General features: G+C 45.0%; 4 protein-coding genes and 2 pseudogenes across 5 annotated transcripts; all 6 read right to left on the reverse strand.

The window, feature by feature from the left end:
- Nucleotides 1-932: 932 nt before the first annotated feature.
- Nucleotides 933-2,424, reverse strand: LOC115683697 (putative F-box protein At5g60060). Its single transcript, XM_030608277.2, has one exon. It carries the CDS (start codon nucleotides 2,335-2,337, stop codon nucleotides 1,138-1,140), a length of 1,200 nt encoding a protein of 399 aa, XP_030464137.1. The 5' UTR covers nucleotides 2,338-2,424; the 3' UTR covers nucleotides 933-1,137.
- Nucleotides 2,425-6,108: 3,684 nt separating this feature from the next.
- LOC130140655 (putative F-box protein At5g60060) lies at nucleotides 6,109-6,818 on the reverse strand (annotated as a pseudogene).
- Nucleotides 6,819-8,142: 1,324 nt separating this feature from the next.
- On the reverse strand, nucleotides 8,143-9,620 carry LOC115669245 (putative F-box protein At5g60060). The gene has a single exon (XM_030590507.2). The coding sequence runs from the start codon at nucleotides 9,603-9,605 to the stop codon at nucleotides 8,496-8,498; it is 1,110 nt and encodes a 369-aa protein (XP_030446367.2). The 5' UTR covers nucleotides 9,606-9,620; the 3' UTR covers nucleotides 8,143-8,495.
- Nucleotides 9,621-12,550: 2,930 nt separating this feature from the next.
- On the reverse strand, nucleotides 12,551-13,943 carry LOC115665402 (F-box protein At4g35733-like; annotated as a pseudogene).
- Nucleotides 13,944-16,479: 2,536 nt separating this feature from the next.
- On the reverse strand, nucleotides 16,480-17,851 carry LOC130140626 (putative F-box protein At1g65770). Of its 2 annotated transcripts, XM_056320543.1 has the most exons (2): nucleotides 16,810-17,851; nucleotides 16,480-16,721 (listed from the first exon to the last, which is right to left on the reverse strand). In XM_056320543.1, the coding sequence occupies exons 1-2, from the start codon at nucleotides 17,759-17,761 to the stop codon at nucleotides 16,687-16,689; spliced, it is 987 nt and encodes a 328-aa protein (XP_056176518.1). In that variant the 5' UTR covers nucleotides 17,762-17,851; the 3' UTR covers nucleotides 16,480-16,686. The 2 variants fall into 2 exon arrangements, with proteins under 2 accessions (XP_056176518.1, XP_056176517.1); XM_056320542.1 differs by having other exon boundaries at nucleotides 16,480-17,851.
- A 2,890-nt stretch (nucleotides 17,852-20,741) lies between these two features.
- LOC130140657 (uncharacterized) lies at nucleotides 20,742-22,256 on the reverse strand. The gene is made up of 3 exons (XM_056320588.1): nucleotides 21,809-22,256; nucleotides 21,255-21,519; nucleotides 20,742-21,077 (listed from the first exon to the last, which is right to left on the reverse strand). The coding sequence occupies exons 1-3, from the start codon at nucleotides 22,245-22,247 to the stop codon at nucleotides 20,858-20,860; spliced, it is 924 nt and encodes a 307-aa protein (XP_056176563.1). The 5' UTR covers nucleotides 22,248-22,256; the 3' UTR covers nucleotides 20,742-20,857.
- Nucleotides 22,257-23,329: the final 1,073 nt, after the last annotated feature.

Raw genomic sequence — 23,329 nt, forward strand, 5'->3', positions numbered from 1 at the left:
CGTATCCGAGTCGCATTGAGAATCTGCAATCCCGGGTTCATGTTTCAAGAGTATGGCAGATTTGGATTGCACGAGCAAAACGTGACAAATGTCTGAGTTTTAATTGGGCATCATAGCCTCACTTTTGGGAGATTTTATATTCGGATGTGAATGACATGTATTCATCTATTGTGATTTGAACTCTAATAAAATATCGTCTCGGATGAAAAATATTTCCGCTCAAATGAATGGATTCAATATTTATCGCGCCTAACACGGGCGTGAGAGCCGACGCATCAAATATCCTGGGACCTTCTGATACCATGTGACATTTTGCGAAATCACTGCCAACTATTTCATCTGGTTTAAGTTCAAACTCCCAACGGCAACCAGGAAACACCACCCTGTCACCCGTTCGCTGGACAAACTTGCAAATCTAGCAATTCTGCGTGGTCGGCTGGGAAACTGAGAAAGCCGATAATCTGACCGCCGATGAAGTAAGCTGAGCGGCCATATATTGAAAGCTGCATGCTTCTGCTAAGGTCCAAGCTCAACAAGCAAAGCAGGCAAATGTCGCCTGCACATTCCCACATCTTCAATCTTATCTCATTTCCCCTTTTGCCCAAGTGTACAATTGAAAGCATAGGCCTTGATGCCGATCCATTTCTCAGGAACTCAGACTCACTCTTTGCCATTGCTCAGCACAGCTAGCCAACAGCAGTTTTTGACATAGCAAATTGATTAAGACGAAACACGCACTCAAATGCCCATACTAATAGAATTTGCTTCCTCGAAGCGTTATTCCCTACTTCAAATCTAAGCAAGTTGCCACCAAAATCCAAACGCAAGGTAGCTCAACGGCTGCATATGAAAATTGATCGAGCTGCTGAGAATGCCTGAATTTCACTATGGTCATCAAGAAAATGGAGGTTAGGAGTGAAATCAGAAGACCATTCACAAAGGCAACCCAAATTATTTTGTATTGATATTCTGCTCTATTATACAAGTATGAAGGAGAGTAGATACATTCAAGCACTGCCGTTACAAAACTAGGGAAAGGAAAAGCTAAACCCCAAGATGCCGGAACAGAGACATGCTCACATACAGATAAATTACACCTCCATCTATTTCGAATCTTATATTGAGGACTACCATGGTCTAATCGACGTACTCTTCGGACCTGGAAGGCATCTGTTTTGGTCGAGTCAAGTCGGATGTGCCCTGTGTGCTCATTAGGAAGTCGGAAAAGATTAGCCACTTGATGGTACGATCCTCCAAGCTAAACACATTAACATCGGAATCGGTGTTCTCCATGAAGTAGATGCAATTCCCATTGCATCCACCAAGCTCGTGCATAGAGATTGCATATGAACAGTGCTTACTGAGAAAGAAAGCCATGTTGCCCAAGCTTTTTACCTCCGCCCATTTCCCACATCGTTGATCCAATCTATAGACTCTGAAATCAAATGTCTCATTAAAACTAGGGTATGGAAAATCATCCATAAAAGCATCAATATCGAATCTGGCTAGATTGCCGCCAAGGTATCTATCCACAACATACAGATCACCTCCCGATACCACCAAATGTTTGCAATCGCCGCAGCTGCCGCCACCGCCACCGTCGCTGCAGATTGATGGCGAGAACTTTTGAGCCCTGAATGACGAGTCGATCAGCGAAACCGCCCCGGACCAATCAACGACACAGACTTTGCCTTCATACACTATAATGTCATCATAAGAACAGCCATGTTGATCATCCAAATAGGTCCAATTCTCATCCCCATACTTCCAGCAAGCTAATCGCCCATCCTCAACAATTGAATAAACCCCGGGTTCATCTAAATCTGTCCATACACAATCTGGGGACACCACTACTTTCCTTATACCGGGAACGATGCCCGATGTACTGTACTCGAGCCTGTACTCTCTACAGATTTCAACGATCCTGGATTCGAGAGAGTCGATTACCTTGGGGAAATTGCGGGGCAAGTAAGTGATTCGCCGCTGCGAGAAGAGGCTGAGGAGCTGCACGTCGCCGCCGAGGCTCGACTCCTGGAGCTTCACCAGCCACCGGGATCGAGGAGGACTCGGGGCGCCCGAATCGGAGGCTCCTCCCGGGGTCTCGAGGACGCAGACGGCGCTTTTGCAGAGGATGACGGAGGAGCTCGCGCTCTGCAAGTGAGGGATCGAGAAAGGGAACCGCGAGGCGTCGCGGCGAGGCGGAGGGATGGAGGAGCGGAAGGAAGAGCAGGCGCTGCGGAACCGGAGGACGTCCATGCGAGCGTCGAGGCGCTTGCCGATCATGGAGAGGATCTCCGGCGGGAGATCGGACCATGGACGTCTTCCGGTTCGATCCATCGGAGTCGCCGGTCGTCGTCCCGCTCGCGCAGCGAAGGAGGAGGAGGAGAAGAAGTAGCGATGTTTGCGTGAGTATGAGAATCCAAAGAAATGAGTCAATTATCAGTCAATTTTTGGGAAAATTACAAAAAAAAAATCATAAATTTATTGCAAATATGCTTTAGTGTTAAATATTTTTTTTTTGTCAATTCGATCCTAAATCTTTTACATTTGTATCAATTCAGTCTATCCAATTAGTATTGGCCAATTGGGAATGACATGGACGTCAGCCAATGCCGACGATGATGCTACAATTTTTCAATATTATTTTTTTCGAATTTTTATTACTTTTTTATTAATTTTTCTTTTCTTTCTTCTTTTATTTTTTTTTTCCTCATGGAGAAGCTTGCCGACCATTAGGCGAGGCCTGGGACCGCGGGTGAAGTTGGCCTCGCTTGCGGCTAATGAGGCCCTAGCAAGGCGGTGACCAACTGCGAACCTATGTGGCTTGTAAACCTCCCCGTTCAAGGCGCCCCACCCCTCTCTGTCTCTCTGTGTGTTTGTGTGGTATGGGTCATGCATTTCATCGAAATTGGAAGGATCAAGGCGATGCTAGGTTCGAATGTACCGCCTCCATCGACCGCCTCGCCAAGATCCGGGCAAAGGAAGCCTCACCATGGCCTCGTCGGCTCCAAGCGAGGCTGACTTCGCTCGCAACCTACGAGGCCATGGCAAGGGCCACAACCCTTGCTGGCGGTCGATGAGGGCTTCGCAGCCTTCACTTGTTGGCATATTGGGAAAAAAAGAGAAAAGAAGAAAGAAAAGGAAAAAGAAAAATTAAAATTAAAAAATTACCACATTAGTGTTGGCTGGACGGCCGGCGCTGGCCAGTTAAAATTAGTCGGATTGATTGAATTGGCATAAAAAAAGTTTAGAATTGAATTAACACAATTACAATAGGTTTAGGATTTTTTTGTAATTTTCCCATCAACTTTTCATCTGAAAGGTTTAGCGAAGCGGTGGCCACTGGTCTAGGCACGGAATTTTCTGGTGCCATCCCACTTGCCGGGCCTGGGCCCGATTGAGCTATGTTGGTTTTTGAAAAAAATCCAAATAAGAATTCGAAGTGTTTCGTATTTTCCGAAGGGATAAGAAGATTATCAATGATTTTAAATAAATGCCTAAAGTTTCCTAACTCTCTTAAAGAATAACTCAAAGTGGACTTTATTTCAAATAAGGGATTGAAATGCCGAATTAAAATCTGCTTAAGTCAATGCGTTCACTTCAACACGACAAGTGATGTCTAAAATAAGCGGATCGATTCGTAAGAGACATCGAAACCCGTTCATGCCGAATTAAAATCCGTTTAATTCAATATCCGCGCCGTCTCGAGAATCGGCGGTCCCGTGCATCCGTCCGGCCTACGCTGTTAAAATGTTCGGCAGCTCCCCCGTGAATTCACCACGCATGGGTCGCGCTGGTTCATGTTTCCAGAGAGAATGGCAGATCGGATTGCCCGAGGAAAAAACGACGAAATGTTTGAATCTCAATTGCGCCTTGTGAGGCCCCCCACCTTTGGGAGATTTTGTGTTCAGATGCGAATGGCATGTAGACTTATCGCGCATAACACGTGATGTATCAAATATCCCAATGAATAATCATATAAAGAGATACGTGCCTCAATGATCGTCCGGCCATTTTGGACTCGAACTAGAGATTTCGCCCGTGAATTAAATCATGACACTTATAGTCCAACTAAGTAGCAATTCGAATCTTGGACCCCCTTTCTTTTTCCTTTCCAATTTTTCCCTCGATTTTTGTTTCTCTATATGGACATGGGCTGGGATGCGAGGTTTTTCCGTATCGTTCTCTCTCTCCATTCTACCCTAAACAAATCTAAGCTCCATCCTCTTCCGAATGATTTTTTCGAGCCAAAAAAGCTCGTGCGATGCCCGACCAGACATATTATGCGAGACACCATCCCATTCGCCCGACAAACTTGCAAAACTAGTGATCCTTTGGCCGGAAAATTGAGAAAACCGGTAAATTCGACCGCGGAAACGTGTTCCATAGCCGATGAAGCAAGCCGAGCGGCCATATTACATTAGGACATCTCACCACAGCATGCTTCTAATAAGGTGCAAGCTCAACAAGCAAAGCAGGCAAATGCCCCCTGCACATTCCTACATCTCCAATCCTCTCTCATTCCACCCCTTTTGCCCAAGTCCTAGTACTATTTGACAGCATAAACCTTAGTGCCAACCCATTTCTCAGGACCTCAGACTCACTCTTTGCTATTGCTCAGCACAGCTAGCCAACGGCAGTTTTTCACATGGCGAATTCATCAAGACGAAACACGCGCTCATATGCACATACCAATGGAATTTGCTTCCTCGAAGCGTTATTCCCTGCTTCAGATCTAAGCAAGTCGCCACCAAAATCCAAACGGAGGGTAGCTCAACGACTCCGTATGAGAATTTACCGAGCTACAGAGAATGGTTGAATTTTCACCGCGCGTCATCAAGAAATGGAGGTCGGAGCAAAATCAGAAGATCATTCACAAAGGCACCACAGATAATTTTTTATTGATATTCTGTTCTATTGGTATGGAGGAGAAAGATATGTTCAAGCACGCACATGTGCCATTACAAAACTAGGGAAAGGAAAATCTAAACCCCAAGATGCCGGAGCAGAGACATGCTCTCATACAGATAGATTGCACCTTTACCTATTTCAGATCTTATTATATTCAGGACTAACATGGTCAAATCGAAGTACTCTTTCGGTCGAGTCAAATCGAAGGTGCCCCATGCGCTCATTAGGAAGTCAAAAAAGACTAGCCAGTTGATGCTGCGATCCTCCAAGCTGAACACATTAACTTTGTCTCACGAGGGGGGGGTGGCCAATGAAGTAGATGCGATTCCAATGGCATTTGCCGAACTCATGCATAGAGATTGCATATGAAGAATGCTTACTAAGAAAGAAAGCCGTGTTGCCCAAGCTTCTCACCTCTGCCCATTTCCCACGATCCAATCTATAGACTCTGAAAGCAACGGTCTTCTCAACCCGCTCATGTATATGGCTGATTTCGGATTTAGGGGCTCTCGGCAGCACAGGTAGAAAAATAATGAAGGCCACTAAAAGAGGGAGGGGCACACTTTATTTTATTATATCTATTTCTTTTGTGAGGGTAAAACAGTCATTGTCTGAGCAAGAAAGAAAGCAAGGGTTCTTTTGCTTTTATCTCCTGCGGAACCGTACATGGACTCCTTCTAATAGAGACGTAGAAAAGGAGGACTCTGCCACACACACACACACATATATATATATATATATATATATATATATATATGTATGAACATGTTGCCAAACAGAATAGGGTAATGAGCGAGCCACACAAGGCGAGAACGCCCACGAAGCTCTCAGGGAAGGACGCCGCGCGAGAACAAAAGTCAAGTACGCACGACATTCATGATTTTGATCGTACGTGAGTGTTTTGCTATGAGTTTGAACACGCGGTGATCCGTGCAGTAAATTTATATTGTCTAATTGAGTTATTTATTTGTAAACATTTTAGATTTGGACTTAAATTTAGGTGTAAAAAACACTCGAGCATTTGAGTGAATTGGAACTCTGATTCTCCGATTATAGTAGATTATTTATTGCTGGCTCTTTCCGTGAATGCATATTCGAACCGAACCACGTAAATCTCTGATGTCGTTTATCGTTCCTCGTTTATTTCTCTGGTATTTTTCGCATTGACTTAATTTACAAGATCCTGCCGTTTCCGCGTTATATTTCAACCCTATACACAACATACAGATCGCCACTCGATATCACCAAATGTTTGCAATTGCCGCCGTTGCTGCAGATTGATGGCGAGAACATTTGAGTCCCGAATGATGAGTCGATCAGCGAAACCGTCCCAAACCAATCAACGACACAGACTTTGCCTTCATACACTATAATGTCGTCATAAGAATAGCCATGTTGATCATCCAAATAGGTCCAATCCTTCATCCCCATACTTCCAGCAACCTAATCGCCCATGCTCTACAATTGAATAAACCTCAAGTTCATCTAGATCAGTTCATACACAATCTGGGACACCACTACTTTCCTTATACCGAGAACGATGCCCAATGTGCTGTACTCGAGCCTGTACACTCTACAGATTTCAACGATCTTGGATTTGAGAGAGTCGATTACCTTGGGGAAATTGCGGGCCAAGTAAGCGATTCGCCGCTACGAGAAGAGGCTGAGGAGCTGCACGTCGCCGCTGAGGCTCGACTCCTGGAGCATCACCAACCACCGAAGACGGCAAAGAGGACTCGGGGGGACCGAATCGGAAGCTTTGTCTGGCATCTCGAGGACGCAGACCGCACTCTCGCGAAGTAAGGCGGAGGAGCCCCACGAGTGAGGGATTTGGAGAGGGAACAGCGAGGCGGAGGGATCGAGGAGCGGAAAGAAGAGCAGACGCTGCAGAACTGGAGGACGTCCATCGAAGTCGCCGGCGGTCGGCCCGCTTGTGCGGTGAAGGAGGAGGAGAAGAGTAACTGATGTTCGTAAAAAATTCAGAAAAATTTCAATTCGTAGATCGCCATATTCAATAAAAATTGCAAGAAATATAAAAATAATAATAGTTTGGATTATTACAACCAAAAATCTAAAATTAGTATACTTGTGACAAATTTACCCTTCATTAGTTTTCATTCTATTTTTTCTCCAGCCTAACCACGCGCCCCTCTTTGATGGGCTTTACGCTCTTTGTGCCACTAAATATGTCCCGTCTCGTCTCTGTGTTGCCCGCATAAATCTACCAATGCTATTTACACGTCGTGCACAATGGTTACCGATCTGGGATTTCCTTAATCTCGAACAATTCCTATCGACGGTGCCTCGCCCTATCGGTCGATTACCCAATTAAGGTGCAGCGACGTTGAAATCGGCCATTCGTAAAGAGCGTAAGAGTTTCCGAACTTGCAATTGTCGATTTACTAGAGATTTATGAATTGTGTTCTCCTCGTACAGAATTGATGCCCCATTTATAAGTTGACTAGACACGTTCTTCCTTTTTGTTGCAGCCGTCAGTAAATCTATATAATGTAGTTGTTGATTAATGGTTATATTTCTTATTTTTAAAATTAAAAATAATCAAAAGATTAATTGAGAAAAAATTGTGAAAAACAATTATTCAATCAAACACAAATATTGACCAAAAAAACTCAAACACGAATAAACATCTTTAAATTTGAAAAAAAAAAACATTATACTTATAGGTAATTAAAAACAAATTACACCCAAGAAAATATCTAAATGTCTTTCGCGCGATATCCCTCAAAATGATTCGAATGATACACTGTCACAGTCTTCTTTGCGCTGGGCACATTTGGCTCGAAATGATTCTTGCAAATCCTAATCAAGCTCGCAAACAACTACTTCTACATTTTTTTTGTTAATTTAGAAAATAGATTGAAATGAAAATATATTCTACAATCTAGGCAAGTATATAATCATGAAAACTTGCTAATAAGTCCAATCAACCGATTTGACTTTGTTGTGAAAAGGGATAGACTAGATTGAACAAATTGAAAGTTTAGATATTAGATTACACATTTCGCAATAATTAGATAATTATAGACTTACAGTAACTTTTGCTCAAGTTTGATAAAATAAAAAGACTACATTGAATATTTAAAAATAATTCAATGGCCATTTTAATTGAATTAAAATTTTAAAAATAATATCATACATCGAGCCAAGATTTAAGAAATTGCGTCGAAGAACCTAGCTATATAACATTTTTTTTGTCGGCGACAACAAATATGGGTAACTTCTTTTGCTAGTATAGTACATGTATCCACTGACCGCCCATTTCACTTGTGCATGCTTCTGTCTTGAATCATTGAAGTTCATTTCAGAAGCTGACAAGTGACAGTACCGGTCCACTCTATATGAACACCGAACCTCTATCAGGAGCTTCTGAGAGAGTAAACTCTTGGATATCAGAAGCTAAATCAAGATCCTGATCCACAGCAGACAACACGAAAGCTGTGTATTTACTTGTGAGAAAGGAGATGAGAGACTACCATGATCTAACCTACTTGCGGATTTTACATTTCGGGTCTGCAGTGCGATCGCCGCCTTCTTTGGTTTTACTCGAGTCAGGGAGGCGCTCGTCAATGGCGAGCCGTCATGTCCAGTAGGAAGTCGGAAGAGCCCAGCGACCTGATGCTACCATCCGCCAAGCTGAACACCTTGACGTCTTCACTCGAGAAATAGGAATTGGCCTCCTCCTCCGCATAGTAGATGCAGTTCCCGTCGAGCCCGCCGAGCTCGCGCGCTGGGACCACGAACGAGCAGTGCTTGCAGAGAAAGAAGGCCGAATTGCCCAAGCTGCTCACCTTCTCCCATCTCCCACCAAATCGTCGATCCAATCTGTAGACTCTCGTATTCGCAGTACGCATTGGGGCCCTCACGTGTGCACCGCGCTTAACGTATCTTTCCACTACATAAAGATCGCCACTCGACACCACCAAATGCATCCAATAGCCGCTGCCACTGCCACGGCGGCAGTTGGCGCAGTAGATCGGCGGGGAGAAACTTTGAAGTCTGAAAGACGAATCGATCTGCCAAACCGACCCCGACTCATCGACGACGCAGACTTTGCCTCCGTAGACTACAATGTCATCATAACCACAGCCCTGTGGATCAACTACATGGCTGCAATTCTCATCCCCGTACTTCCAATAACCTAATTGCCCTACTCCATCAATGAAGTAAACCAAACACTGACCTAAATCAGACCAAACACTATCCGGATGCATCACTACTTTCTGTACATCTGGAAAGAGGCCTTCAGTTCCGCGGCCATCATCGAGCGTGTATTGTCTACAGACCGCAACAATTCGGAATTGGGGAGAATCGAGTACCCTCGGGAACTCAGGGGGCAAGTACGCGATCTTCCGCTGCGAGAAGAGGCTGAGGATCCGCATGCGCCCGGGCTCCGCCTCCTCGAGCTTCAGCAGCCACCGCGCGCGACCGGAGGCGGCTCCTCCCTCCGGCGTCTCGAGGGTGCAGACCGTGCTCGCGCGGAGGAAGACGGCGGGCCTCTGTGGGGTAGGGTTCCGGAGAGGTAACGGCGCGGCCCAGCGGCGGAACGAGGAGCGTAACGAAGGGAAGACGCTGCAGAATCGGAGGACGTCCATGTGGTCGTCGAGCCGCATGCCGATCATGGAGAGGATCTCCGGTGGATGGTCGGACAATGGAGGTCTCTCGGTCGGATCCATGCGAGCCGCCGGTGAGTCAAAGAAATCTCCCAAGAACGGGAGTGCGCCAAGAACGAGAGAGAGAAGAGGGCCCCCCCACGGACAAAATAGAAGACATCCATCCTTTTCAAAAAAGGTGCTTCTCCTTTCCCATTGTCCGCCGCCCTCCCGCGAGAAAATATTCTTTTTCCTTTGCTCTCTCTCTCTCTCTCTCTCCTCCACCAACTGTTCAAGTCGTCCGATCCTGCTGACCTTTGCATGCATGTGTTTTTATCTCCCGTGGTTTTAACGTTTGCATGCATGGGCACGCTAGGATGTAAGCGGTCGAGAATGTACTGCCGCGGCGACGTGGCCGAGGAGGTCCGGACCGGGGTTTCCCTCGTGCCGATGTGCAGGAGCAGTGCGGCAGAACAAAAGGTTGAACCGAAGCGAGATTCTAGTCGCGTTTTTCTGACACCAACTTGTCAGTACACTAAAAGGACCCAAATTTCGAACACTCCAGAAACCACAAATCTCAAGATGTACGAATCACGGACAAGAGAAAAGCCGGCAGGCCATGATAGATATTCACTCGGGAGCTTCCTGAAGTTCTCCTTGGGGCAACTTTTCCTTAGCGCGAGACGCCCCGAGGCGAGCAGGCGGCGCCGCCGAGGCAAGCACGAGCCGAGACGAAGCTTAGCCGAGCAAGGCACGAATCTGGGGCGAGCGCCGCGAGCGAGACAGCGCGAGCGAAGTGAAGCTGCGCCGAGCGCCGCGAGCGCACTAGACAGAGGGAGGGAGACAGGCCATGTGAGTCGTGGGAATTGGGACCGAAAAGACCATGAGAGGCAGCGACCGTTTTAACTGTGACCAATTGCGATCCTACGTGGCTTGCAAATCTCCCGTTCAAGGCCTCCTCTCTCTCCCGTTCCATACCGGATTCGGATTCTAAATGGTTCATGAAATCGATCCCACCAACGGCGACGATAATATAATAATAATATATTTTATTTAATTTAATTTTTAATTGAAAAAATCAGAAAATGGGTTGGTCGATTTATGGATGATGTGTTAATATAATCGATCTAGTGTATGAATTGTAGAAAAATTATGTGGCTTCAGATTTTTTATTGTCTAGAAAATGGAAGAAAGCATCAGTGTTCTTGTTTGATGGATTGTGATTTCGGGTCACCACTTCACCACTGCTTCGACTTTGACCTTAATGCACGTATACGATGTATCTTCGGTATAAACTATACAGAACTGTCCTCTGCCGTTTGATTTCGCCGATTTTTTCTTGTCCAAGTGACAAGTGAGCCTTCCATCTAAAATGTTATGATGCAGAAGTCATGCGATTTGAAATGCTCTTTCGAACATCATAACGGCTATTTGGGTCTATTAATTACAATTAGCTTCAAAATGCATAATAAAATTCCTAGGAACGAGGTCAACACCCATTGGACACAACTCTACCCTCATATTCATCGTGAGTTAACTGTCGAGAGACGGAGATGGAGAGATCGAGGTGAGAGTGTGTCTGAGACGACAGAAAGTAGAGAGTCAAACCGAGATGAGAATGAGCGACCGAGAATAGAGACAAGAGACTGAGGAATGACTACGAGATTTAGGTTTTAGGAGTTTTCATTTTTTAAAATAATTAAAAATTAAAAATATTATAGGCGGGTCCACACGTGGAATCAGGAACCGGACTAGTACCTACCATATTGGAACTGGACCGGTTCCCATAGGAGCTACCGGTTCTCGACTGATCTGATCGGTTTCCGGTTCCTTTGCGCACTCCTACTCTGCGCTACTAAATATGTTCCGTCTCGTTGCTACATTGTCCACATATATTTGCCAATGCTATTTACACATTGTGCAAAACGGTTACGATCCAGGATTTCTTTAATCTCGAACAACTCCTACGGACGGTGCCTCGTCCTCTCGGTCGATTACCCAATCGGCCATTTGTAAAGAGTGCAAGAGTTCCCGAACTTGCAATAGTCGATTTACGAGAGGTTTATGAATTGCGTTCTATGAATGCCTCGTAGAGAATCGATGCCCTATTTATAAGTTGACTAGACATATTCTTCTTTCTTGTTGTAGCCGTCAGTAAAAGCTATATAATGTTGTTATTGTTGGTCAATGACTCAATGGTTATATTTCTTATTTTTAAAATTAAAAATAATCCCAGAATTAATCGAGAAAAAGATTGTGAAAAACACTTATCCAATCAAACACGAACAAAATACAAGTACAGCTTCAAATTTGAAAAAAAAAACATTACACTGATAGGTCCTAATAACAATTAAAAACAAATTACACTCAAGAAAATATCTAAGTGTCTTTCGAGCGACGTCCTCATAATGATTCGAACAATATCATCTTCTTCGAGTTGGGCACATTCAACTGAAAATAATTCTCGCAAAACCTAATCATGCTCGCAAACAACAATTTCTACATTTTTTTTTATTAATTTAGAAAATAGATTTAAATGAAAATATATTCTAAAATCTAGGCAACTATATAATCACGAAAACTTATGAATAATTCCAAAAGGCCGATTTAACTTTGTTCTGAAAAGCGATGGATTAAATTGAACAAATTAAAAGTTTAGGTATTACACAATTCGCAATAATTAGGGACTTAAGGTAACTTTTTCTCAAGTTTGGGCAAATAAAAGGACTACATTGAACATTTAAGAATAGTTCAATTATCACATTAATCGAATTAAAATTTCAAAAAATGATATTGTGCATTGGGCCATAATTTAAGAACTATTAATGTTATTTTCTGGGTATAAACTGCGTCGAGGAACCTAAATAACATATTTTTTCATCAACTTTTTTTTTTAAATTTTGTCAGCGATAACAAATGTGGGTAACTTGTGTTGCTAGTGTAGTCCATATATACACTGACCACCCACTTTACTTGTGTATACTTACGTCTTGACGGACAGATTGAAGTTCGTTTCAGAAGCTGACAAATGACAATACCAGTCAACTCCACATGAACACTGAACCCCTCTATCAGGAGCTTTTGAGAGAGTAAATCAGAAGCTTAAATCAGATCCTGATCCACAGCAGACATCACAGAAGTTGTGTATTTACTAGTGAGAAAGGAGATCAGAGACTACCATGATCTAACCTACTTGAGGATGTACATTCCGGGTTTGCAAGGCGATCGCCGGCTTCGGCTTCGGTTTACTCGAGCCGGGAGGCCCCCGTCAATGGCGAGCCGTCATGCCCGGTAGGGAGTCGGAAAAGTCCAGCCACCTGATGCTACGATCCGCCAAGCTGAATACCTTGACGTCTTCCCTCGAGAAGTAGGAATAGGCCTTCTCGGCATATAGATGCAGTTCCCGTCGCACCCACCAAGCTCGCGCGCCGGGACCGCGAACGAGCAGAGCTTGCAGAGAAAGAAGGCCGAGTTGCCCAAGCTTCTCGCCTCCTCCCATCTCCCACATTGCTGATCCAATCTATAGACTCTCATATTCTCAGTGTACATTGGGTCACTCTCATTTGCACCATGCCTGATGTATCTGATCGACGACGCAGACTTTGCCTCCGTAGACTGCAATGTCATCATAAACACGGCCCTGTGGATCAACTACATGGCTGCAATTCTCATCCCCGTACTTCCAATAACCTAATTGCCCTTCTCCATCAATGAAGTAAACCGAGCACTGATCTAAATCTGACCAAACCGACCCCAACCCATCGACGACGCAGACTTTGCCTCCGTAGACTACAACGTCATCATAAGCACAGCCCTGTGGATCAACTACATGGCTGCAATTCTCATCCCCGTACTTCCAATAACCTAATTGCCCTTCTCCATCAATGAAGTAAACCGAGCACTGGCCGTAGGAAGCTGACCATACGACTGTCTCGAGGTGCATCACTACCGTGCTCGTATACCCGGAGGGACGAGGCCTCCGGGTTCTGCGGGCGCGGGATCCGGAGTGGGTATTGTCTACGGATCTCGGCGGGGCGGAGGGATGTGGAGCGGAACGAGGAGCAGACGCCGCGGAATCGGAGGACGTCCATGCGGGTGTCGAGCCGCCGGCCGATCGTGGAGAGGATCTCCGGCGGAAGGTCGGACCATGGACGCCTTCCGGTCGGATCCATGCAAGTCGCCGGTGAGCCCCGCTCGCGAGAAAGGAAGAGGAGAAGATGAAATGACGATATTAGCCAAGTAACGAAAATTTGAAAGTCAAACACCAGTCAATTTTCATCTAAATTTAAAACTACGCCGTAGCGTCGGCCGGCAGCCACTGGACAGTGGCCCGGCAGCTAATTAAACGCGGCTAAACTTCGCGGCGGGCCTACCCACACGACCCTCTCGATGGGATTTACGCTCTTTGTGCCGCCACAAATGTCCCGTGCTAGTAAGTGCCAAATCGGAAGGTAATGATAATGTTCCTCGTTATTTGGATTGCACTCGAAAAATTTGTTACCGTGCATGCTGCATGCCCAGCCATTGCTCGAGAGGTCAAGCCTCGGGAGGGGTGACCTTGTCGACCCCAGCCTCTGGCTGGTCGCCGCCGGTGACCAACTAAAGGTTGAAGATGAAAGGAAAGAAAAAAAAAAGGAAAAAACAAAAGAAAAAACAAAAAAAATTCTAAAAATATTAAAAAATTATCACGTCAACGTTGGCTGCCCGACAGGCGTCCACGTTAGTGCTGGTTAACCAAAATTGATCGGAGGAACTGAATTGGCACAAATGCAAAATGTTTAGGACTGAATTGATATAAAAGAAAAATATTTATGACAGAATTAACATAATTATAATAATTTTATGATTATTTTGGCAATTATCCTGATCTCAAGCACATTATGATTCACATGAGATCTTCCCTACACCATTATCCTAGTGAGATTTTGAAATTGTTTAATATGGGGCACAAAAAATCGAGTCCAATATAAAGAAGCAAATGGTTCAAATCAGATCACAACAATGCACTCAAACTATAAGACCTACTCGATAAAATTCTTATGTAAGCACGGCAATCATAAAGGTCACCCACCCACGAAATCACTGATGGGATGTCTGAAGGTCTTGTCGATTGTCAATTTTTCTATGGGCAGAGTTTAATTATAAATTATAACACGTGGCGAGTATCGATTGACTCTAGACATGAAAGGAAGTTGCAGGGGAGTCAAAGGTCGGTAGAGGCAGAGGAAGCTCAACATCATCTAGAACACATACACACAAATCTCCGTAGACAATTCAAACGCTCTGAACAATAACCGGACAACATCAATCAAGGAATTCATCTGGTTTTGAAGAAGATAATTCGTATTAGATCTTCACGTAGGTTTTGAATTTCAAATCGGCTCAGATTATATTCCCTAAGTACGGTATACGTCTTTGAGGGTAAAAGCTTTTAAGTTGAGTGTTGTAAGCTTTCTACTTCCCCTTCGTACTTCAAATTCTCAATAAAATATCTCTGCCATTGCATTTTCAGTTTTCCAATTTTGCTCGTGCATCGTCTCAGTAATTCGAATTTTAGAAATTTTTTTGAGATTTCAAGGTATATTAGAATCTGTTTATCTTTGATTTGAAGTCTAATTTGATATCTTAATTGGCCATCGATCGTTAGAGACTAATCTTTATCCCTAAATTTGAGTTAGATTAAAGCGAGCCTAAGTTGTACTCATTTTATTAAGAGTGATGGCACTATTCTTAAAAGTGAATTTGACTTTTGGATCGTGGAAATTATTAATTTTGTGATTCAATTCTGCATTTAGAGTATTGTGTGCATCAAAACAACGTTTGTGAATCAACCACTAGAAGCAAGAGATTCAGAATCTCAAGCTTACCCAAATTGAGATGCAAAAGGTGGTCATTATGGCCACGGATGAGATGCACGTGGGTCTAAAAGGGGTAGAGTGGCAGAAGAAATTAGATTCTCATGGATGAAACCGAATTAACAGCTGAAAGTGGTCTCCAACTTTACTCAGTACAGAAGGCCACTTAGATTTACAAGGTCACTAACCTCAACTTTGCATTGCGATCTCGATCGTTCTTTAACAATAATTCATTGTACTTGACAGAAACACATAATCAATCATCAAACACACCTTCTTACAGTAAAAAGAAAAGAGAAGAGAGAGGCATAAAAGAAAAGCAGAAGGATCAAGTCGAGCTCAAGCTTCTATAAATAAGAAGTCAAAAATTCCGGAGCTGAGACGCATCCAACCCCAATTTGTAACTGCTTATTACATTGATCATGGTATGAAAATGAGGAAAATTACACGTTATAACCCAACACTTCTCCGTGACCGCGATACGGTCTCGCTTTCAAGTTGTGCAACTTTTCAGTGTTATCAATCAGTTTGGATCCAGTTGCCGAGTTTGGAACAGATGCGTGATGAAATTGAGGAAGCTACCAGGATAGAAATTTCCCATTATCTCACAAGTCACAACTGGCAGACTACATGTTATGATTCCTTTTCTTTCACAAACCAGTTACAAATTCCCTCAGACCTAATTACAAGAGGAAATCTTCTCGGAATTGACTGTGTCCCGAAACTCACTAGAAAACCGGCTTCATATGTTTCCGGTCCAGGAGGCACGGGCGGCTCGGATGGCGACCGAGTCGCCCGTGTGTTGTTCTCTAGACTTCTTCCATGATTTTTCCTTCGCCGTGCGTGCTCATGAGTGATACTCCAAACCATCACTCCATCCGCATCTGCTTATAATGTTGATCATGGTAGAAAATTGAGGATAACTACATGATATTTCCCCCGACCCATCTCCGCTATGTCTTTCCAGTAGCGAGCAATTGTCTGCATTAAGCATTCTCTGCTCGTAAAGAGTTTTCTGTCTGATAAGTGATAACCCCCAATTTTTCGGTCAATTTGGAATAAATAAGGTACTAATGTGCAGAGCATACCAAGGCATAAGGAAATTCAGCAAGTCAACAGAATATGGATTCTCAATATCTCACGAAGCGATTACAACTTCACTTTTCATTCATACTCGAAATCGAATTACAAACCCAATTCGGCTCGAAATCGAAACCGTTCCAGATCGAACTAGAAAACTGGCCAAATAGTTTTCGGATCCAGGGGGCATGGGCTGGGGCTGATCCAAGCCGGAGGCGGCCACAGGATCCTCAAGTAATCCGGCGAGAACGCCGCCCTCTTGATGCTATGGTCCTCCATGCAAAAGACATGAACTTTAGCACCATATAAATCATTCAACTCAGTGAAGTAAATGCAGTTCCCAATGCACCCACCAAACTCTTGCACAGACACTGTGAAGCAACTGTGATCACCCAGAAACAGGGCCACATCACCGAGCCTCCTCACTTCATCCCATTTGCCCCATTCTTGATCCAACCTATACACTCTAAACCTAACCGTCTCCTTGCCGACCTCCCGGTTATTCCGGTACCTCGTCACACCGCTCCCCTCAAGGTACCGGTCCACCACGTAGAGGTCGCCACCCGACTCCACCAGGTGCTTCCTGTCGCCACCGCCACACATGGGTGGCGAGAACTGCACGACCCGAAAAGACGGGTCGATCCACGACACGGTCCCAAGCCCATCCACAGCATAGAACTGCCCTTTGTAGATCATGACATCATCAAAATGACAACCTTGGCCTTCAATCACACTCCAATCCTCATCCCCATATCTCCAATACCCCAATTTCCCTCCTTCAAGAATCCCAACTACCGTACACTCCCCTGCATCGGCCCACGCCGAATCGGGGAACAAAGCTACCTTCGCCACACGGCGCAAATTGACCCCGTCATCGACCTCGACGGCGTACTCTTTAGCAACCTCAGTGACCCTGAAGTCCAAAGTGTTCAACACGTTAGGAAAGGAACCGGGCTTGTACTTGATGGGCTGCTTCGAGAGCGGACTCAGGAGGCGGAGCGGACGGTCCGGCTCCCCGGATTCTTCGAGCTTGACCAGCCAGCCAAAGGCCGGGCCGGATTCCTCCGGCGGCTGGAGGCGGTAGAGCGTGGACTGAGTGACGAAGGCGTGCTTTTGGCTCGGCCGGAGAGGGAGCTTCAGGGGGAACAGAGGAGGGTTGTTGTGGTGGGGGAGCGGAGGGATCAGGGAGCGCCAGGAAGAGCAGACGCTGCGGAATCGGCGGACGTCGGTGGGGGTGTCGAGCCGCTTCGCGATCATCCACCAGAGCTCCTTGGGGAGATCGGACCATGGGACTGTGTTCTCCATCTTGCAGGTAGAGACAGAGGACCAGGAACAGGGGCGGTGTAGGAGATGAGCAGTCGTGACTGGTGGCTTACTTTATTTTGCTTTCCGTTATATTATTATATAATAAGGAATAAGGGACTTTGTTGCTTATATGATAAAAATGAGTTGACTTTGACCGGGCTCGATCACCTTGCCATCGCCCATCGCCGCGACCACAGGACCCATCGGCACACGCGGCCGGCGCAGCCCCACCTCCGTCCGAGCGCCACCGTGTCGTCGGGCAACCCAGCACCTCCCCTCCGACCGAGGACGACACCCAGCAGGCCCCCCCGCGTTCATGAGCGCCCCAGCCCGCATCTCTCCCTTCCACCACCTCCTTGCCGCGACAGCCCCCCGCCAGGGTTGGCTGTAGCCTTCGACCTCGAAAGAGGAGAAGAAAAATCAATTTGTGTTTTATGTAGCTTGTCCATTTATTCATTTAACCCAACTCTAAATTAAAATCCGATAAAAAAAAACTCAAAATTAATTTTTTTTTTTTTGCATCTTCAACAATTGATGAGGCGACGGCTAGTTTTGGAATGTTGGGCGACATTCCTGCTCGAAATGCGATTCGTTTGTTTTGTAAAAAATAAATGATTTAAAAAAATAATTATCTGAATTACTTACAAAAATAAAAAAGTAATAAAGAAAAAATTTAAAAATTTTATTTTTCATGAAATAAAGAAAATCATAGTAGAGCTTTGTTTTCAACGAAACGAAACTAAAATTATCTATTGGTCACCAACAAGAAGAAATGGTCAAAGGTGATGCCGTCGCTCCTTTCTCCTGTTTTTTCCTCGAAAGGACTTCACTTTGGTACCCACGAGCGTGTAGCTCATCGTCGGCCCAACTTTGATCCCCAAGTTTCTCTTATTTTGGTGGGAAGTTTCCTTGGACTTTTGCGTCCCAAAGCTACGAGACAAGCCAGATCGTGTCCCACCTTGGTCTTCACGGACCGATTTCCTTCGATCAGGAACTAGAAGCATGCACAAGGCGAACGCTCGGGCAACGTCCTCTCCATTTTCAGCCCTTTGAGCGCCCTGCCTTCCCCCATGTGAGCGTGATCAGCTCCTCGTTCGAGTTTGTGAATGCAAAGCCGGCTAGCTCAATCTTGGGAAAAGTACCACAAAGATTCTAAACTTATTGTATTTGTATCAATTCAGTCCCAAATCTTTTAATTGTGTCGATTTAATCCGAAACCTTTTCACATTTTGTCAATTAGATTCATCTGGTGAATTTAAGTTGAAAATCGCTAACATAGACATTGACAGTCCTACGTGACACGATCGATACTAATATTGACGTTTTTTTTTATAAAATATTTTTTTGAATTTTTCTTTTTTTTCTTACTTTTTTTTTCAATGCCCTCGCTGTGGCCGGTAAGGGCCAAGGTGAGGGCCCGGATGCCTTTGTTGGCCAAAGTGAGGGCACGCTATCCCTCACCCAGATTTGGTGAGGGCCATGACGCCCTCGCCCATTGCTGACAAAGGCATCCTGGCCCTCGCTTGTGGTCGGCGAGAGTGGGCTTTCAATAAAAAAAGGTAAACAAAAGAAAAGAAGAACCAAAAAAATTATTTAAAAAATGTATACATCAGCGTCTGCTATGTCATACAGGATGACCAGTGTTTGCATCAATAATTTCTGGATTAAATTGACAGGATAGGTTCAATTGGCGAAACGTAAAAAAATGTTTAGGATTGAATTGATATAATTAAAATATTTAAGATTGAATTGATATAAGTGTAATAAATTTAAAATATTTTTAAAGTATTTTTCTCCTCAAATCCAAGAGAAGCTTAAGCATCAAGGACTTTTTTATTACTTCTTTTAGTACTTGTCTCTCGATTTCTTTCAAAGACTTGATGAGGTGAAGTATGCAGACATCCCTAAAAGAGGAGAGGTTAAGGAAGGCCATACGGTCATGTGCATGCGCATGATAATTGATGAATCTTTTCCTTCTTCTCTTTTATCTTGACTTGCTTGGAATTTTGTAAATTACCCACGCGTAAAGGAAAGAAAGGCCAATTGATAAGGTTATAAATTTGACTTTTTTTATCACTCCATCGAATAATTTAGGTTTTTTCTGACTGGGACACTAGGTTTGGATGCAGACAGGCTGTCCCCATCGCGACCCATTGATTTGTCTGGTCCATGCAATCGTGACTCATGTTCAACCAATTATTGATCTAACCACACCTAATCCAAGTCCCACCAAACCCTAGCACGCAAGCTCCCTCTTCTCTACCTTTCTCCTCTTGACCCCCCTTTGCCGCCTCGCGCCGGACCGACCACCACGCCTCCTCTCCCGCTGTCCCCTCCGGCAGTATAGCGCCGCACCATTCAACCTGGCCACCGTCGCTTGTCAGCAGTCTTCTCACAGTCTTTTCCCCAATCCGCCTCTCTCAACCTGATGCCGGTCTCGATGGCGCCTCACGTGCGTCGAGTCTCACAGCCATGGAGGCAACATCGGCTCCTAATCTGGATATATCGTTATAAGAAATTTGGATAAATAATATTATTATTTATTCCAGCACGAGTAGACATGAATAGAATGTCATCATCTAAAAATTACACAATAAGAAAATTTTCAAAATTTCAAAATACCCCTACCTTACATTGACGTGTGCTTGACCAACACGGCCATAGAATATGAGCTGGATAAGGCCAAATCAAGGCACTCATGCAGGGCCGTGGAGAATGAGAGGGGTGCGTGGGTTCTCTTTTTAGTAGAGTATCCAATGAATAGGAGTCGTGATTTAAATTATTACAGGGAATTTTTCGCGTGACGGTTGACAATAATATAACCGTGGCGCTAATTAAAATGAAATCCATGGCATGCGGGGAATAGTGATTGCTCGATTATACTCCATTGTCACTGTTATGCGATGTAACGATCGCATAGAATATAATTAGGGAAATTGGAGATGAGGACGAGGGATAAATGTAGAAGAACTGGTCTCCTCCTATAGCCTTAGGAAATAGGATCGGGATTGGGATCGGGATCGGGATCGGGAGAATTGTTGTTATTATTACTTATGGAAATCTACCATTGCTTATTATGGCACGACACGGTTACGATCATGAGATACACCGCATGGAGTACATGGACACGGTCGAATCCGCCACGGGCGCGCCGTGGACCCGAGCGTGGTCACTCTCCAAGCCGTAGTCCATCATCGGACGGCACTGCAGATCCTCGTCGTGCTCCTTCGCGAACTCCGGGATCTCGATCTCGCCCCTCCTCACGTGCTCCCACAGCAGGTCGAGCCGGCTCACGTAGTTCAGCTTCCCGTACAACCTGCCACGGGACAACAGTAACCAACCCGTGTTAGGAGCTGGTGTGTCCCTTGTCTTTCGTCTTTCACTTAGCAGTCAAATTGTTCGTGTTTCATTCGAAAACGCAATGCAGATTGGATTCAAAACCGATTCGACGTCCACTGGACATGACCGGAATGTATTCCGGTTCGTTACTCACCCGCCGGTGAAGAGAAGGCGGCCGAAGGTGGCGAAGAAGAGGCGGGCCTGGAGGCCGGGATGGACGAAGTGGACGGTCTCGAGGTTGTCCTTGATCTGGGCTGGGATCGAGTCGTAGATGGATCGGAGGGCCGAGAACCCGGGGAAATTGTCGCTCCTCTGGACTTCGCTGTGCACGTACACCACGCTGAACCGCTTCTTGCTCAGCCTCGGATAGATCTTCTCCTCCAGGTACTCGTTCAATACCTCGGCGCTCAGGAATCGAGCTGATGATCAACACCAACCAACATTACACCAGTTAAATCTCTCGCTCGCGCGTCGCAGAAACCGATCGTAATCAGTAAGCTTCCAGTAGCTCTTAGTTCTCGCGATTGAATTAACCATGACCTTGTGTCGTTGCAAAGATCCAATTTCCTATCTAGATGTGAACAGTCTAGCGACAACTGAAGATGCATGCCGGGAATCAAAGTTTTCCAGCGTTACGTTCGACGAGAAACAATCACATTCTCGGACTTCGTCAAGTGCCCGAACTAGACGACGGGGGGATCTTTTTACCTGGGAAGAACTTTCCGACGATGCGGAGGATCTTGCGGCCGCGCTTGTCCCGGCCCTTGATCTTGAAGACCTGGAGCTTCTCGATCAGCTGTTCTTGCTCGGCCCGAGACAGGACCACGCACATCTTTGCTCCTTCTCTTTGCTCGAACCGTGTGCTCTCTCGTCCGTGAAGTGAGGTCAGTGCAAAGGCGAACGGTGCGTGAAACGGGCCGGTGCATTCATACGCGAGACGACAAGTGCGAGGGATGTGATTATGGAGAGAGAGAGGGAGAGAGCGAGGGAGGAGATGTCGGACGAGACACGAATATGCGAAAGCATCTTCCATTTCTGGGGGCCAGTGCGATTCGGTCGCTTGTTGGTGGGATCTGCCGTCGTGTTCCGCGGCGTGATCTTGTGGATCGTCAATGGCCGAGTCAGGTGGGGGCGCATCCTCGTCCATACCGTGCACCCCTTTTGCACGAAAGATGCGTCCACGTGAACGAACGAACGATTATATACATACATGCGTACGTACGTACGTATAAATACTCATAAAATAATTGAGGGGATTGTTATGACTTGTGCAATTTCATCATTATAATCTCCTAGTTTTAGGACCGATTGAAGTTGAGAAGGTGAGCAGAGATGGAGATAAGGGTTTGCTAGTGTATCACGATGATTCAAAATTCTAACTCAAGATATATATATATTTTTTTCGCTAAAAATCAACATATTTTTAATACTCGAGATATTGTTTTTATATAAATCATGACAATAATCTTTTTTTCCTCCTTAAATGTTAGAATTGTGTTTGAGAAATTTGTCCATCGGGAAATTAACTAGCCTAAATCATGGAACATTTTGAAGACGTGTAATCTCTATATTAGGCATTCGATATTCATTGCAAATACTATGGATCAAAATTTGTATTAGATATCTCTTCCAATTTATAAGCAGTTGAAAGATTTTATAAGATGTCGAGAGCGAACGAAGTTCCCGTGAAAATAACTCTGTTTTAAGAGCTTGTCCAGCTAGTGTAGGCACTCTCTCTCTCTCTCTCTAAACATCACATAGCATGGAGGAGGCAATGACATTACCATTGGAGGCGGAGGCGGCTTCAACTTGCTGGTCCAGGGCAAAGATTCAAGGCCTGAGAGATTGCGACGTCTTAATTCGCTCCTCGAGCCTCCCCTTGAGAAAGGGGGGAATTTTGTCTAAATCGGGTCCACCATGAGTCAAGCGAGCTTGACCATCCAATGTGCGGGCTCTAGATCAAACTATTGGGATCAATTGGTCCATAACAGACCCAGAGTTTGTCTCAGCGAGTCATCCCTAGCAAACTTATTGAAATTTCGCGTAATTGAAACAGAGCATTGAATGTTAACCACATTTTTTTATCCAGAGCGAGCTCGTGAAATTATCTCTTTGCATCTCTAGATCTAGCCAGGAGGGCTCCCTTCTCAGAGTAAACAAATTGCCTACTGAAAAATTCCCCTCTTCTCCTCTCGTTTTAGGATCTTTGATTTACATTTGCTTCAGTAG

This window comes from Syzygium oleosum, unplaced genomic scaffold, assembly GCF_021117445.2.
Source record: "Syzygium oleosum isolate NSW1041296 unplaced genomic scaffold, Sole_v2.1 Sole_v2.20, whole genome shotgun sequence".
Taxonomy (NCBI): Eukaryota; Viridiplantae; Streptophyta; class Magnoliopsida; order Myrtales; family Myrtaceae; genus Syzygium; species Syzygium oleosum.

What these genes read in the sequence shown, in the direction of transcription:
- LOC115683697 (XM_030608277.2), bottom strand. Translation starts at nt 2,337, where the DNA reads ATGGATCGAACCGGAAGACGTCCATGGTCCGATCTCCCGCCGGAGATC.
- LOC115669245 (XM_030590507.2), bottom strand. Translation starts at nt 9,605, where the DNA reads ATGGATCCGACCGAGAGACCTCCATTGTCCGACCATCCACCGGAGATC.
- LOC130140626 (XM_056320542.1), bottom strand. Translation starts at nt 17,761, where the DNA reads ATGGAGAACACAGTCCCATGGTCCGATCTCCCCAAGGAGCTCTGGTGG.
- LOC130140657 (XM_056320588.1), bottom strand. Translation starts at nt 22,247, where the DNA reads ATGGACGAGGATGCGCCCCCACCTGACTCGGCCATTGACGATCCACAA. An exon ending in CGTCGGAAAGTTCTTCCCAG is followed by an intron (nt 21,520 to 21,808) that starts GTAAAAAGATCC and finishes GTTGATCATCAG; the next exon opens with CTCGATTCCTGAGCGCCGAG. An exon ending in CGCCTTCTCTTCACCGGCGG is followed by an intron (nt 21,078 to 21,254) that starts GTGAGTAACGAA and finishes GTCCCGTGGCAG; the next exon opens with GTTGTACGGGAAGCTGAACT.